This window comes from Citrus clementina, unplaced genomic scaffold (genome assembly GCF_000493195.1).
Source record: "Citrus clementina cultivar Clemenules unplaced genomic scaffold, Citrus_clementina_v1.0 scaffold_6, whole genome shotgun sequence".
NCBI lineage: Eukaryota > Viridiplantae > Streptophyta > Magnoliopsida > Sapindales > Rutaceae > Citrus > Citrus x clementina.
In genome coordinates this window covers 7,068,317-7,085,463 of record NW_006262139.1, presented here as the reverse complement: position 1 = coordinate 7,085,463, position 17,147 = coordinate 7,068,317, and the positions used below count along the sequence as shown (strand labels likewise).

At 30.7% G+C, this 17,147-nt stretch overlaps 1 protein-coding gene across 1 annotated transcript in view; it reads right to left on the bottom strand.

Annotated features, from left to right (window-relative positions):
• Positions 1-6,375, bottom strand: part of LOC18038525 (protein PELOTA 1) — a 9,685-nt gene extending 3,310 nt beyond the window's left edge. The window contains exons 1-11 of the mRNA XM_006428493.2: positions 6,238-6,375; positions 6,049-6,131; positions 5,885-5,960; positions 5,360-5,434; positions 5,225-5,281; positions 3,675-3,720; positions 2,778-2,853; positions 1,416-1,491; positions 1,288-1,320; positions 1,097-1,165; positions 800-925 (exon numbers count right to left, since the gene is read on the bottom strand). Of these exons, the coding sequence (XP_006428556.2) occupies positions 800-925; positions 1,097-1,165; positions 1,288-1,320; positions 1,416-1,491; positions 2,778-2,853; positions 3,675-3,720; positions 5,225-5,281; positions 5,360-5,434; positions 5,885-5,960; positions 6,049-6,131; positions 6,238-6,288 (768 nt within the window). The 5' untranslated portion in view covers positions 6,289-6,375. The remainder of the gene's footprint in view (positions 1-799; positions 926-1,096; positions 1,166-1,287; positions 1,321-1,415; positions 1,492-2,777; positions 2,854-3,674; positions 3,721-5,224; positions 5,282-5,359; positions 5,435-5,884; positions 5,961-6,048; positions 6,132-6,237) is intronic.
• Between the last annotated feature and the right edge of the window lie 10,772 nt (positions 6,376-17,147).

Below are 17,147 nucleotides of genomic sequence, written 5' to 3'. Positions count from 1 at the left end.
CTCCCACCCCAAAAACCCTCATTTATTAAAATTAAGCATAGCATACTGGTAATTAAAGCCCCACCCATGTGTTCAGACTCTAAAACTTTTTGTGCCACCTTAACTATCGAATTCACAGGGTAAGATAAATGCTACTATTGGACAGAAGCATTATGTAAGAACAGCACTGTTTTAAGATATTTGCTCGACAGAAATCTATACATAGATGGATTATGATTCTGAGATCCAGGAAAAATAAATTGAGTGTTTGTTATCTTTTTTGTAACTTTGAAAGTATCGATAGAGACTGTCGGGGAACAGCAGTTCTGAATCAATTTTTTACTAATAGGTTTCATATGCCACATTCGAAATGCATGCGTTAACTTTTTCTCAGTATGTCATCAAGGAAAAAATCTCCATGCCGAATATGTTGAAGAAAAGAGAAATAACAGGTGAAGCTCTGTACGTTGACACATAATTTTATTTTTTATTTTTCATTTTAAAATAGATTGAATTGATATAAATGAGAAGAAACAGAAAAATCTAGCCTATGTGAAATTTAAATACGTATGAGAAACACAACCATAAAATGGAATACCACACATAAATTATAGTGATAATAGCTCTTAAGGGTGCCAAATACAAATGAAAATCCTTCATCACTGTAATTACTAAAACTAAGCTAATGTGACCAAACATTTGAGAAAGAAATGTTGACACAGTAGCAGATAGGTTTTACATCTTTAAGATAATTATTTCTATCTTAAAACTTATGCTTTGATACCTAGGGAAAGATGTTTAAACAACATATTAACCATACTTTAAGAAAAGAACCATACTTGTATCCAGAACTTGTATGGACAAGAATTATGCGTGACTTGTTCTCAATAATTGGTCTCAACTGCCTTCTTTCTGCCTCTAATAATAGGTGACGATGAAACTGATCCTGAATCACAAACATGAACAGAACACCAAATATGAACAATTCAATTATTCACTGTTGAGTTATAGATTATAATTATTATTAGAAAACTAATAAGAAAACTAACAAGTAGTCTTTCAAATGAAATTCAGGCTTCTAAAAACGAAAAATAAAACAAAGACATTAATGACAGACCTTTGTGAAACCAGGACTTGCAATCACAGCACACCGAACCACATTGAAATCAACATGTTTCAGGAAAGCCTGAGACATATTAGAAACTTATTAGAAGGCACAAAAATCCAATTTTAGCATTCAAATACAATGTGCAGAGATATTCAGGAGTAGGAAATAAAACTTGATATTACTATTCAACTAATTCTTACCTGTAGAACATTCTCAAAGAACTTATTCAAAGCCTGTAAAGACGATTGGTTTAAACATAAATTAGTAAGGTCTAAGAACAACCATGTTCTCACTGACTACCATCATATATATCCATCTAAACACATACCGACTCATAACCAGCAATTGCAGGACCATGCTTGCGAGGAATTGAAGTTTCTATTCGTGAACGAGTGATCGTCATGCTGTTTTTATTAGCCACGTGACAAGAGGAGGTTAAATTGTCAAATAGATCAGTTTATCGACCAAGAAGAGAAAAAAGCTCGGGGGTGTTAGGGGTGCTCAGGGTGCTGTGGTTGGGAGAATCAGAGAAGAATCACAGCACATGGTATGTGATACTATAATAAATGCATCTGTAAATATGTACAAGTCATAAAGACTTTTCACTATAATAAAATTGAAAAAAAAGAACCGTCATTTTCAACTTTATCTCAACATCATTTGAGTCTACAAACACCAACCATCAGATTCCAGTGGGGCTACATTTCATAATCTCAAATTAGAAACAATCCATATTTTAGGTCCGCAATTCGTGTTAAAATCAAGATAACTGAAGAAGATCAAACATTCAGATTGGTGTACTAAAGATTTAAGTGAATTAAGCAAGAAGCAGCTGCATAAAAAAGCTTGAACAAAAACATGGTAACAATCTGAAAGAAGCCAAAGTGATTATGAGAAAATAGCTGATTCTCACACCAAGCAAAAGTTTTCATTAGAATACGGTCCTGTTTAATAACACCCAGGCAGCAAAATTTTAAAAAGCCAAAAGCTTGTATCAATCCATTATCCATTATTTCTAATTACAACTCTTACTCCAAGCATATAAGATTCAAAATTAAGATGTGTACATATCCTCCAACACTTGAAATCACACGAATTCCTCCATATGGATATCTGAATCAATAAAGAAATAGCTTCAGATGCTAATCTTTGAGACATCAAGTTTGTAAAAACAATTTCTGGGGTTAGTAAGTAATTTAGCAATTATTAAGTCTTGGGATTTTAAGGATTGATTAATGTTGTTTAAGGAACTTCATTATGCATGAATCAGATAGGATTTACGTGTTATGCTCTAGCGGGATTTTCTTTCATGTTGTAGTTTGGTTTACTTACTTTTGAATCAAAGCTTATGCAGTCAGAATTATTTGGTGCCAGTGATTTTATATTTGTATCCAAATAACTTCAGTGGGGACCAAACGTTTAACATGATATTGATCCTCATAGCTAATAAATGCTACGTACAGAAATTTAGCAATTAAAAGAATATATTAAGTCTCTATTTTGTGAAAGTTTTGTGCCTTGACCAAATACCATACCAAACAGTCCACGCAGATATTCCAAATACAATTCACAAAACAATATAGATTTACAAATTAAATTAAAATATGACCAGATTTTAATTGCAGCAATCAACTTATAGCACAAGCATGGATATTTAACAGTGAATCATGTCCCAACAGGTTACTCATACCTTCTACCAACAAGGAGGATATGTGCTAAACCTTCTTGCATTAAAACAACTGCAAGATCTGCACTGGCAGTTGGATCTGAAATTGAGAGCACAAAGAGTACATAAAATAGTGGTATTAAACGAAAAAAATTCAACAATAAAACCCATACATATTCCAATCAACTGATAGAGGACTTTACCACGATCAAAATCAAACACTATTGTACATAATTTTGTGGCCAGACCTGGCTCAAGCCAACATAGACTTTTTATGCTCAAGTTACTGTGAATTATAAATTTAAATTAAATGGGATAGAACTTCCAACCTTCCTTCTATTTCGATCTAATGATTTTTTTTAATAATAATAATCCTTCACAAAATGTTTAGTTGGTAATACCAAATGTCGCCTTTTAACTTTCAGTTTTAGTTACTTTTTTATGCCAACTCATAACGTTGCAAACCCCTGGATCCATATAAAAGCACAGTTGCAAGTAGAAAAATAATATAGTCCCAAAAAAATACAGAAAAATTTCAAGTACATAAGCCTGTGCTCTGCTTTTGCAAAGTAGTTCACAGAATGATAGCTTTTTTTATCAATTTTTTTGATAGGAAATAACCAAATGTCTGCAGGAAAAGTGAAAAAGAGATCCAGGCGTCTAGTGGACCATTTAGAGGGATGAGACACTATACAACTTTTGCCGTATAAATCTGAAACTGACATCAAATTGTAAGGAGGAACTCATTACCAGTAACAAAAATGTTCTACCAGCCTAGACTAATTCATAATCCCAACCCGGCCAAGTAGAATTTTTAAAATCTTTAAGTTCCTTTAGAACAGACGCACAAAGAGGTGCAAATAAATTAAAATGCTTCTAGCTTGGAATCTTCAAGATAGTTGAGAGACTTATAAAGCATACCTGCTGCCTGATGAAGTGTATCTAAGGCCAATGAGTCCCAGAGATCCTAAAATTAAAGACAAAATACATACCAAACGTTAAAAAAATAAAGGGAACAAAAACCAGAATATGAGTAAACATGCAATGTCTAAGAGTAGAAGTGATAAAGTAAGCATTAAATTAATAACCTATTTATAATGTTTGGACCGAGGAAAGAGAAATTTTAGGGATTTTGACTAGAAATTTTAGCTCCTTGCAACTAGAGATAACAAATTAGGTGCATTAAAAACTGCACCTAATTAACATATATTCTCTTCAATTTCACATGGACTCAGGTAAGAGTGTAGTTACAGTAGGGGCCTATAAATCCAGTTCATCCAAGCCTCAGAAAAAAAAAAAAATACCTGAGGACTTGACCAAAGAGAACCACAATCCGCCTCGGTCTGAACATGTGGCTGACAAACAAACCCAGGGGCAAAGCAAAGCCAGGGGGAAGGGGCAGCCGGAAAGGATAGTTCCGGAGATGCTAAAAAAGAAAAGAAGAAACAGGAGCGTGGGCTGGAATATGCTGCTTTAATGACCTTTTAAATGGCTTTAGAGTTCCTTTGAACTGTCATATTTCAGTCTCAGTCTGATATTGGTAGTTGGTCTAAGTTTTTTGGAAGCTAGTTTCTAACAAGATTGAAACTTGTGTATACATTTCACACCTTTATCTATTTGGGCACAGTTCTTTCAAATTTTATCTGGAAGTAAAAGCTTCAGTTTTGACTGCCATGGGGATAAATTATTTAGTGACTACTTACCCTGCTTCTTTTAAACTGATCTCTTTCTCAATAAGTCCAGTCTCCCTCTTGATTGTTCTCTCACTGTCTCTCCAACCACCAATTGTTTCTTCTATTGACGATCTTCACCATGCTCAGTTGCACAAAGACTTGCTGTAACTGATGTTTGTTTATCACCTCAACTCAAATAGTACTTGTACCCTGTCATCATGGGTGGTACTCTGGGGAAAACTGACCAATCTGAGCCATAGTTTTTAGAAAGTTCTCTCCATGGGGAAGGTAGAATTTCAGCTCCCTACTAATTTCACTCATCTCTTCAAAGTGACCAGAGTCTATGTTACAGAAGTTCTGTTAATTTGGAAAGTCTAGTCCTGCTACCTAGGACAACAAACGGCCTACCGCAACCACAAACCCCTCAACATATTGGTTCATTAACCACAAACTAAATGCTGGTTCTCGAATCACTTAATGAATCATTGCTGGCCAATCCCCTCTCCCCACCACAAAACTCATATATTATTATTCATTAACCACTAACTGAATGCAGATCCTGAATCAATAAAAGCATCATTGCTGCTAATAAATTCTCAACTACTTTTCAAGTAAATATACTACACGATAGATATTTAACAGACTTGCAAGTAATATTCAAAAAGAGGAAAAGGTAACTTAACCTATCACTAGAGTCAGCAAGTAAACAGAATCTGCACCACGAATATAGCGTGTGCAAAGTGGCCAGAAAAAGGACAAAAATATTACAAGTATACACAAGTCAGTAAAGGCACATACCTTTCTCAACACAAATGCTCGATGCAGCTCAATCTCCAAAGTATGGAAAGCTCCAATCTGAAACAATATAGAAGAGTAAGAGCAGAAATAGCCATACATTTATAAGATCGAAGCTCAACGTAATACATTTCTTACTTTAACATGTTCATTTTCTAGGATATTCTTTCCACGTATACGCAATACAGACCCTTCTTTGTCATAATCCACCACCTGAGAAACAAAAAATGTCATAAATACTTCAAATTAGTAAATATTTCCTCTTCATGTTATATTCTAGTGCCGACCTTGATACAATCATGTTGCACTTAGGAGCACATTTAACAACCTTGAACTGATTTACCATAATCAAAATCAAAAACAATTTTTTTTTCTTATTTTATTATGTTCAGCTAGACTAGAGATAAGAGAGAGCTTTCTGAAACAAAACAAGCATATAAATTGTCCTTCCAAAGAAGCAATTGATACACACTTTAATAGAAACAAAAATTTCGGAATTAAAAAGGCACTTGAGGTGCTTTCCAAAACATCATTTCTTATCAGATAATTTTGCAAAAAACTTCACCTTAACTCAAAATTCCAATATTTAGTAAGTATTATGAGTTCAATAAGCACAAAAAGAAAACAGAGAGAAAAAATAAAAAAAATTAAAAACAAATACACCTCAACTTTGATTTCCAACTTAAGCTTGACACGCTCTGCATCTCTTGAACCAGATGCCATCTGTCTCAGAACTTTCCTATAATTTAATACAGGAAATGAACTATTAAATTTATGCGTTGAAAATAGTAAAAGCAAATAAAGAGCGGAGGACTTGATGCAGCTACCTGACAGTGACTGCCATGACGGAATCTCCAGGAGCAATGAGATTGTAAGCAAACCAAAGATCATCCGAATCAACCGGCTCCATCTGACAATAATGGAAAAAAATTTATAAATAAATCAATAGCCAAATTAAATTAAATTGCGTGATCTTAAAGAATGAAAGTGAAATTGAAATTGACATTGTATTCTACCTTGACGCTACCAGGCCCATTCTCTACTAAGTTTCTGCGTAAGATCTTCATGCTTTGCCTTTTTGTTTACTTTGTCTATCGGCCTGCTCTTTATTTATTTATTTTTTGTTATTTTATATTTCTAGTTTGCGAGCGAAAGAAGACGATGAACCAGGGAAGTGAGCTGAAGCTGATGCTTCTTTGTAGTCGATTTTGCGGGACTGTCATGGGCTGGGCCTAGGTTGGCCTTAATCAAGTAAACCTGAGCTTAGGCCCAGGCCTCTTATTATTTTTTTAAATTTAAAATTAAAATTTCCTATTAAAATCTTTTTAAAAGAAAAAAGTTAATTTGTAAAATCTCCATTAGGTCCAAAAATCTAAGTTTATAAGGAGGAGGACAAAGTTAAAAATACATAAACAATATATATCATCACTAAATCGGGTCCAGCCATACCACAGTTGTTTTCAGTTATTAGATCCAGCTTATGTAACTGTTTAATTATAGATCTAACGGCTGAAAGCAACTGTAGTACCATACCACAGTTGCAACATAGTTTTACCCCACTAAACCATCTCTCTTTCACAGTTCACTAATTTTCATCTTTACTAAACTTTTCACAATATATTCTCTTCTCATTATTTCATTTACTTCTTAAAGACAAAGTCAGGCAAATATAATCATATATTATTGCCCTAAATGTAGTGATTTAAGTGAGATAAGGATGGGTATAGGTTGGTTTGGGTTGGATTTTAGGTTAACCCAAGCCAAACTCAAAAAAAATTGTTCCAACCTAAATCAATTCAAACAATTGTTCGCCCAACCCAAACCAATTCATTTGTGTTGGCATGGATTTAGTTTATGATTTATATGTCTTTTATTTTGATAAACTCAAATATATCAAAATTATAATAATTATTAATTATTATACATATTGTTATTAAATAAATATTAAAATATAAAAAAAATATTTTCTAAAAAATATAATGGAGAAAGATATTTAAATAATAAATTTTGCACTAACTTCATTACAAATCGAATAATATTTTGAAATCAAATAATAAATTTTCAAGATATACTTGGTAAATTACTCATCTAATTGTAATGTATATGGAAATGACAAAAATTGATATTTATATTTCTTTCTTAAATAAATAGCACTTAAATTTTATTTCAAAATTATTTCTTTCCAAAATAAATATTTCTTTCTTAAATAAATAACACTCAGATTTTGTTTCAAAATTATTTAATACAAAATTCATTGACTTTTTATTTTCTATTTATATCTTGGAAAAAATAATTAATGTTTAATATGACAATTACTGCTATTTCTTAATTAATTATTAAAAATGACAATATTGATTTAATCCACCGGCGTGATTGTTCCTCTACCGTCAACGGTGCCGTCACTATTGCTAGTAATGACAAATGAACCATGATCAAGGTAAGTTTGGCATCATTGGAATCAAATTTTTTCGATCTATGCTATGGTAAGACATTTGTAGAAAAAAATGATCAAGAAACTTGTGATCTAGGAAAAATAAATTGAGTGATTTTTTATTTTATTGTAACTTTGAAAGTATCAGTAGAGACTACTAAGGAACAACAGTTTTGAATCAATTAAGCAAGTTAATAAAAAAAAAATAGAAATCAGAAAAAATAAAATGAATTTTTTGAAGCATCATAAAAAATGATCCATTTTTTTCATATACACAAGCAAAACAAAATATTATGTTTGGCAAAGTAATGGTGTCACCACCTTTACAGGTGGCCGTTTATTTGTAAAATCTAATATCACAAAAAGATCTATAAAAAAAATTACTAATAATTACAAAGTACAACATTATTATAATTATAATGAATTAAAAAAATTGTACTCATGCTTCATGGATCACTCTTCTAATTCTATATTCCTCTTTCTTCATTATATCGAATTTAAATATCTTTTGAAACATGATTAATATTGATATCTAAATTTATTAATAGTTATACTTTTATCTTATCTTATGAATCGTCAACTATATAGTAAAATTTATGAAATATCAAGATGATATAGAAAAATGAAATTGACATATAACCTACTTATTCTTAACCGAGGAAATTAATTATAGAGAACACTTCCAAAGAAGGGTCATTTATTTCCAAGAGATCACATATACCATAATTGCCTGCATTTCATAGTATTCATGTTGCAATGCCAAGTTTATGGCAATTTGAACATTAATAATGCTATGCATGAACTTACATGTTGGAGAAGAAAATGAGAACGAAAAAGAAGAGATGAATATTTATATTGAATATAAAATATTAGGGCATTTTTGGTATTTTTAGAGGTGCATAGAACAAAAATCTTTAATTTTAGATTTTTGATATGGGTTCATTAAGAAAGAGGTTATAAAAATACATTTTGTATGTTCAAATAACAGCACCAATAAAAAAAAATATGATCAATTGTGTCAAATGGGTTAACCAAAACCAAACTATAGTTGGACCGTTTAATAAAACAAAACTCAAGCCCAACCCATTTGCCAATTTACGCAGCCAAACCATTTTGGGTTAAACCATGGGTTATAAGTTTTAAGCTCACCCCTAATTTAAAACTTTTTTTTGGTTATTTTATTTTTATTTTTTTCTTGAAAGAATTTAGAAATAAATCGAATACAAAATCAAGGTATGAAGTCGAGAAAAATAATACAAAATTGACTTTTAGAATAGATCAATATTTTGCCAAAAATCAACTTGATGCATGAAAAACAGAGAAAACAGATAGCCAGCTAAATTGCAACGGCTAACTGCATGGATGGCAATGAGCATGCCGTTCGCAAGGGGTTAACCACTAAAGACTAGTTTGAGATTGCAGTTACTGATTAAATAAGCTACTTCTACTGTACGAATACAATAAGCAGCGGATAAAAAAGCAACTTAGTATTTGGTAAACTGTGTTATTTACGATTACTGTGAATTTGAAAAGCAATGTATATGCGTTTGGTAAATTTTATTACAAATTTATTGTTATATTATATGATGACCAAAATAGACATAAGTTTAAATTACCTTTGATTTTTTAGAGTATATTTAATGATATTTAGATATGACCTTTTTATTTTTAAAACACGTAAAATTACATAAGCTGAAAAAAGAACTCAATAAATTTGTTGTATAAAATATGATAAAAATTCATACCAATACATGTTTCAGATAAAATAAAAAAGTAATATGCATTATATTCATATTAAACTTGATGGAATAAACACCATAATTATAGAAAAAACCATGGTTATGAAATTAATTTTAAAGTTATGGTTAATTTTCATGTGAAACTGTTCAAAGTTCAATTTTTTTTATATAATTGTATCCAAACTTTTTTTTAATTTTATATCAAAACTTTAATACTAGAGAGAATATACAATAGTTGTGACGGTGATATGATTGTGGCAGTAATATGATATCTAATAACTTAATATTATGGTGTGCGGGAAAATAAGACAATTATTTTTTGAAATATTAAGGTTATAATAAAAACTGTAAAAATGTATGATAGCTTATTTAATAAGATATTTATGAGAAACAATCATCTACATGCTTTTAAAACCTGCTGTCAAAATGAAAAATTTATGAAATAAGCACTTTTACAAAATTTATCAAATACTATTTTTGTTACAAATTATAGTATAAGCAACTTGTTAAGTTTTAACCTTAATTCTAAATAGGACCTCACTCTAAGCAATGAATTGTGTCGATGGTAATAAGCCTTCCAACTGCTAGAAGCTAGCCGCTATCTTGAAGCGGTTAACCAAGTGTGTTCTTAACTCACGATATTCTTTTCTCTTCTTTATCTTTCTGATAACAACATCACTCACTCTCTCTCTAAAAACCAATCACACACCCAACATCTCACTAGAATCCATGGTTTTCTTACTAATTTGATGCTTCCAAATCATTTCCCATCAACTTAGACGTCAATTGCTCATCCTCTAGACAACATATACCACTCAAAATTTCAGAAAATCCCAAATCAAAGCCCCTAACTATAGCCAAATGGATTTCTTCAAATTAACTAGTCTACCTCTTACATGCAATGTAGCAAAACCCACATCCAATCGAGTAACCTCATCTACGTGGCCCTTTCCCGAGCTAATAACATGTTGCAGTACAATATGCAAGATTTGAACTCAAAGAAACGCAAATTAAGAGCGAATTGTGACGTCGCAAAGCTCATCAAAGAGACTGATTTCCTACAGAAGTTTCTAACTGCATTCGAGTGGTTAAATCTTGCAAATTCAAGTTCTTTCTGAGAAGTAAAAATCTTAAGACCACTGTCTGCTAGTCCTAGGATTTCATTAAGGTCAGAAAAAACAAATTCAACTAGTATCCCATGAATAGGGGTAATTACTTTTGTAACGCCACAAATTCCCATACATGTTAAATTATAGAAATTGGGCTTTCATTGAGAATTATGGGTGGCCTATAACCCTTATTAAGAAAAGGGGTACTAATTAAATAGAGGTTATTTATGAGATAATTTTGGAAAATGGTTATTTTTTCTAATTAAATAGGGTTTTTTAAGACTCCCTATAAATTCATACTTTTCCATAACCCTAAGTTCACAACGTTTATTCTTCTTCTCTGCTGCTCTTTACGCTCCTACCCAAATCTTAGGATTCAAACCTTTGTTTAGGAGAGAATCAAAGCGACGGGTAAGTTATTCTCCCTGTTCTCAACAGATTTCTAATCACTCTATCTAGCTAGGGTTTATATTGGCACGATTCTAGAAGGTTATAGATCTTAATGCATGATTTAGAATATATTTAGGCTTTGCTTAAGGTTTTGATTTATTATGAGTTTAGTTAATCAATCCTTGACGTATTAAGCACAGGATAATTCTGGACAGCATGAGTATCTCGAATTTAAAGCTATATTTTCTGAATGAATTTTCTTATAAAATTTATATTTCTGGAAACTAGACATGTAGGGCTTCTTGATTAAATTTTATTTCATTAAATTCGACTTCGTTTTCAATTTTATACTTATTTTGGAAATAGAAACCACTGCACTGGAAAACTGCGATTCCAGTATTGTCATTAGATTCACAAGACTATTTGTACCACCAAATGAACTCGGAAAATTCTGAAAGTTTATATGTATGTTAATATATGTGTCTAGGATTCCCAGTTTTAATTTCATAATTTTTATTTTATAAAAATCACGAAACCCGTTTTGTTTAGTTTAGATTATGTGAAAACAGTTTCGAATTTGCTGAGAAGTAAATAGTTTTTAAAATGTTTTTGATATCAGATCCTCTTGTAAATTTTACATGGGGTACTCATGGATGTCCAGAATAGTTCCATAGGATATTATATCATTCTGAGTCTTAGATTAAGAGTTAAAATTCTGAGAATCAAACCTGTACAGGTATGAATTAGAAAATCAGATTCTTAGAATAAATTATTGATTGTCATATCTTGTATTTGTTTAAGGTATTGAAGGTGATTGAGGCTCTTAGAAGCTTAGAGGTGTGTTTATTCATTCATTTGTCGAGGTAAGTAACTTCATTCCTAATGTACTGGATATGTATAGGTATTTTGATATTATTATTATAAGTATAAATGTTTTGATACTACTTAAAGGATTAATTGATTTTGATAACAAAATTAGTTTTATGTAAATGTTTTCAAACCTAAATTCTTTTTAAAGTATTTTATAAATGCTTTTTAATATGTAAATGATTTTATGACATGACAACCTTTTATGATGTTATCTTTAAAATGTTATGCAAGCCTAAATTATTGTTATGAACTTTTATAAATCTGATATGAATGTTTTGTACCCATATATGATTTCGATTACTGATGATTGTATGAGATTCCTAATGTTTTGGCTCATTGTCCATAGTTATTCTGATTCTGATTCTGATCGTAATATACGATATATCTGTCTGGACCAGTACTGGGTTTCTGTTCTGAGTGTGCACACGATATTCTGATTCTGTTTCTGGCCGGGTCACCGGGACTATAGGTGACACTATGTGACAAGAGCTAACCTTTTGTTTTCTGTATACGTATTATATGATTTGCTTTGTAAGTAAATATGCTTTTCAATATTCTGAATTATTAAGAATTTATGTTATGTTATCGTGATATATCGTTTTATGAAATTTATGGATTATGATATATGTTTTAAACAAAAGAAGGCTTGCAATATTTTTTTTGTATCGATAGGCCTAGTATGTTAGAAATGACTTTACTTACCGAGTTGACGGCTCACCCGTCGTCATTACTTTTTACAGATTAAGTTTCTTTGAGAGGGGCGCTTAGCTTTGGAGTTAGTAATTTTCTGTTTCCATTGCTATTCGAATAAGAGGAGGAATAGACTCATGTTTCTATTTAGTTATTTCTATTATGAACGTGTAATTTGGAGTTTGAGACTTTTGTTATTATTTTTATGTCCGAGAGAGAGATTAATTAGTATTAGACATTTGAATTTGTGGATTTATTTTAATAAGAATTGGAGGTATTTCAGTTTGAAACTTATGAATAAAGATTATGATTTGTGAGTAACCTCCTTCTTCACGTACTCCGCATGTGTTAGATTTGGGGTGTTACAACTTTATTTTCATTGCAGGTGAAAGGATCCCGTTTGAGTAAAAACTTTACCAAATTCAGATAAATATGTTCATTTAGCAGCTAAGCATTTTTCAACCCATACTCTCAAGCATGTTTTTAAGGTTTTTGCCAAAATTAACTAGATTATGTTGGAGAAAAATCAGTTTTTAAAATTTTATAAAAACTTTTAGGATCGCTCTCATACAATATATAAGAATTTGTAATCTAGAAATCGTACCTTGAAAATCCGATTTGGCTTTTTTCCTCTGAAGTGATTTAGGCTCCCAGATCACGATCCGTCACCACCACTCCTGTTAGATCACGATCCGTCACCAAATAATCTTCCAGGCTATGACTCAAGTTTGATCTGCACTTGACATGTAGGCGCCTTTATCACCACTAAAGCAACTAGCACGAGAAAACTTTTCTCTCAAAATTAGAGAGAAAAATCTTTTTCTCTTATTTGTATAAAGTGGCTGCTCTTTTTTTTTGGGAGAAAATAAGCCCTTTTATATTTCTATCTAGTGGAAACCCTAGGCTCCTTTTTTTATATTATTTAATTCTATTAAATCAAGTTTGATTTAAATTAAAAATAATAAACCAAAAGTAACGCTACTTCTTTCTTGTCATAGGGGCTCACTTTGTAAAATAACATAAGGCTCCTTAGACACAAGTACATTACATGGAGCCTCCCACTAAATAATATATTTAGGCTTTTAACCCAAATAACTAGTTATCTTGCTTATTAATCCAGTAGTGGTGCAGTCAATTAAATGAGCTAACCCGAAGATCATTTGGGAACACACAATAGTGGCTACAATAATTAGGCCTGTAATTAAACTAGCTCAATTATTTAATTCCAAATTTACTCCACTAAAAGATTGGAACTAACCTCCATAATTGTATGCTCGAATAATAATTCGTCCCAAGCCACACTGATTTCTTTACTGCTTAATCCTTTGTACCACATCGTTAATTAAATCGATATCTCAATTGTCCAATTGATTTAATTACATCTTATTTCTTGATACTTACTGTTTTTTTTAATGATCATTTTCAACATAATAAATATGTTGACACACTCTGGCCAGATAATTCTATGATCAAGTGCCGAAAACCCATCAAGAGATGTGTTGTACAAATTCTATATTGTTAATCTATAACTCCAATATTCATAATTGCTCACACTAAGATATCGGGTAATCTTAACTACAAGTGTGTGTCGTGCCCATTGGTAACTCAAATGGAATAACAATTATAATCATGAAATTATAACTAACTCAAGATTAAGATTACAGTAAAATCAATGCCTATGAGATTTAATAAGTTTGAAGGTTAATTAAATCTCATATGTGATCCAGCTCAATGTAGTCAAACTACATCAGTAAATTCATATATGATTAAGACAAATCATTCAATGAATTTACTACAGTCTAAACATAAATAGAATACTTAACTCTATTTATCAACTACGAACTTAATTTATTTAATCATAAGATAACTTGTATTTATGTCTTATGTAAATCCATATAATGATTAAATAAATACATATAATATGATTAAACGGACCTTATTCAATATATTTATGCAATTAAAAAATATCTCAAATATTTTATTAATAAAAAAATAAATTAATATGCTTTAAAAGAGCACATAATCCCAACAAATTATTCATATTATCTACATGGACAAAGTTAGCAGAGAGTACCACTTTTGGAATGCACAAAATTGTGGGATATAAAGCAGCAAAACAAGCAACATGTTTTGAGAAATTAAAGACTCTTTATCAATTTACTAGAGTTGAGCCTCCAGCCTCTTCTAAAATCCTTTTCATCTTTAGGAAATAAAGGACAAGCTCGCTTTTTCATGTCTATTTGTTGGAGTGATTAGTAACATATGATGTTTTTCTTTTAGATGCTTTGCTAGGGTTAATGATTTTTGATATATCATATGCTTCTTCCTCAGTGAGCGGAAAAAACTTTCAGTAGTAGCTCTTAGATCAGGAAAGTCGTGCGGCTAATATGCTATAATTAAATTAAATGGATAATTAAAAAAGGGCATTGGTAAGGGGAAAAATAATAGGAAAGTGTGAGTAGCTACCATCTCAAAACTAAATAAATTTTAAGATTATTAATTCAAAATATTAATTAACCTTTAATTAAAGTAGTGGTAAAGCAGTTATAACTACATTCTTGTGTATTTTGTTTTCTTTATTTATGTCTAAAGTTTGAATGTCGTTGTATTATGCTTTTATTTTGTACTATATAAATTTAAGCTCCAGTACACTAGTACCAATGGGCAACATAGGGGAAGAGGCACTAAGTTTAGGAATTAGCAATATGAAAATGCTATATTTAAACATCAAATTAATCAATGATTTACCAACTTTTGCTGATTAGAAATGAGATCTTTTATGTCAATGACACCAGAAAAATATTAAATAAATAGAATTGAGATATAGATAGAATCTAATGAAAGAGTGTCACTTCGAGGTTTTATCGAAAAACAATATTTTTTTAGGCCAAATAATTGAGAGTGATATCTTGAATCAAGTTATTGGTACTATGGTATTCTTATATTCTTATTTAAATTAACCGCTTCTAAAACTAATTTTTATTATGAAATGAAGTTGATTGGTTGGATTTTATAATGAAATCATATGGATTAGTTAGATTTTATTACTTTATGGATTCGATGAGGATTAAATCCACAATAGATTGGATTTGTTTTCATAACTTAGGGATTAAAATTGATTGAAAAATTAATAATCCTCAAAACAATGGTCGATTGAACATTGAACTACGTCAAATCCACATAATCATGATTTACATGTTAAACCTTGATAAACACAAACGCGCGCGCATACATACACACACATATATAGGAGACATATTTAATAAATCGAACCATATCAAAATAATGTCTTTATTTTAAAATTTTTGTTTTAAGGAAAAAAAAAGTCTTGACCTAAATGTTATCATTATCAATTAATAGGGAAATTTCATTTTACTCTCTAATAAAGTGATTATCATGAAAATATACTAAATTATTGTAAACCTTAATTTATCTTTGATTATCTTTCAAAAAGTAAGTGTAAATAGCACGAATTGATTAAAAAATTTTGATATTCTTAATGATTACAGTAGTTTTTTGGTATTCCAAGGATAATCAATTTATTAGTACTAAATTGAAATTAATGTGGAAACATTTCCATTATACTATTTTTATAAATCTACCTACTTCCAAAAAATAATTATAACTATTTCACATTATTTTTAAAATATATAAATTAACAAAAATTTTATACACACTACTAGAAAAATGGGCTTTACTGACACTTCATTACTGACACTTTGCAAAAAGTGTAAGTAATTATGTACATATGCACCATTTTCCGTTTTTGACAAATAAGAATCACATATTAATGATACTAGGGTGTCAGTAAATTAAACATCAAAGATCACTGACACTAAAGTATCAATGATAAAAAAAAATTCATAAAAAATTGTTTTAGCTCCAACTTGAACCTAAGAGCTCTAAGATTTAAAGCTTTAATGTTTGGAGCACATACCATTAAATCTCGATGAATCAAAGTCATAATAATAGTTAAATTATTAAAAAATATAAATATAAATAACAACAACATAAAACTCACACTTAATGACTTTTCCCCATCTACCCAGACTGTATCAACTATCTCTATCTTGCTTTTATCGTTCACTTTCTCTCTCGTTTTTCTCTTCTCGATCTCTTCTATTTTGCACTATCCATTTACAAATTAAATTCAATTAATTTAGATAGATAATGAAAAGCTAAAACTCCGTTTCGTTTTTCCATTTTCCCCAAATTGAAAAACAAACCAAAACCCTAATCATTTGTTATCAAAGGGGTTTTTTCTCCAACTAAACCATCCAGTGCCTATACTGGGCAAGCAAGTAAAAGCCATCGACAAGGGGTGAAGTGGAACCATCGGTTGCGTATTCAAGTAATCTCATTCTCCCTCACAAGTTAAGTCCAGAGAAAGAACTGTAGAGGAGGTTATCAGTTGGTAATGGCTGAATATTTTATTTTTTTGGGCAATTTAATTAATGGGTTTGTTTTAATTTGGCTTATGAATAATATTTTTTAATTTTAATTTTTGGGTTGTTTCAGATGTTCAGAAATTGAATAGTAGTGCGACCCTGGTGGGTTTTGTTTTCCAAATCTTTTTTTCTTTTATTTAATTGTAACTTGAAATTTTTATTCTTATTTTTCTATATCTTCACTCACATGCAGTCCAAAAATACAGGTATTTTAAGTGGTGCATTACTTAAACTCAAAACACTTGCTAT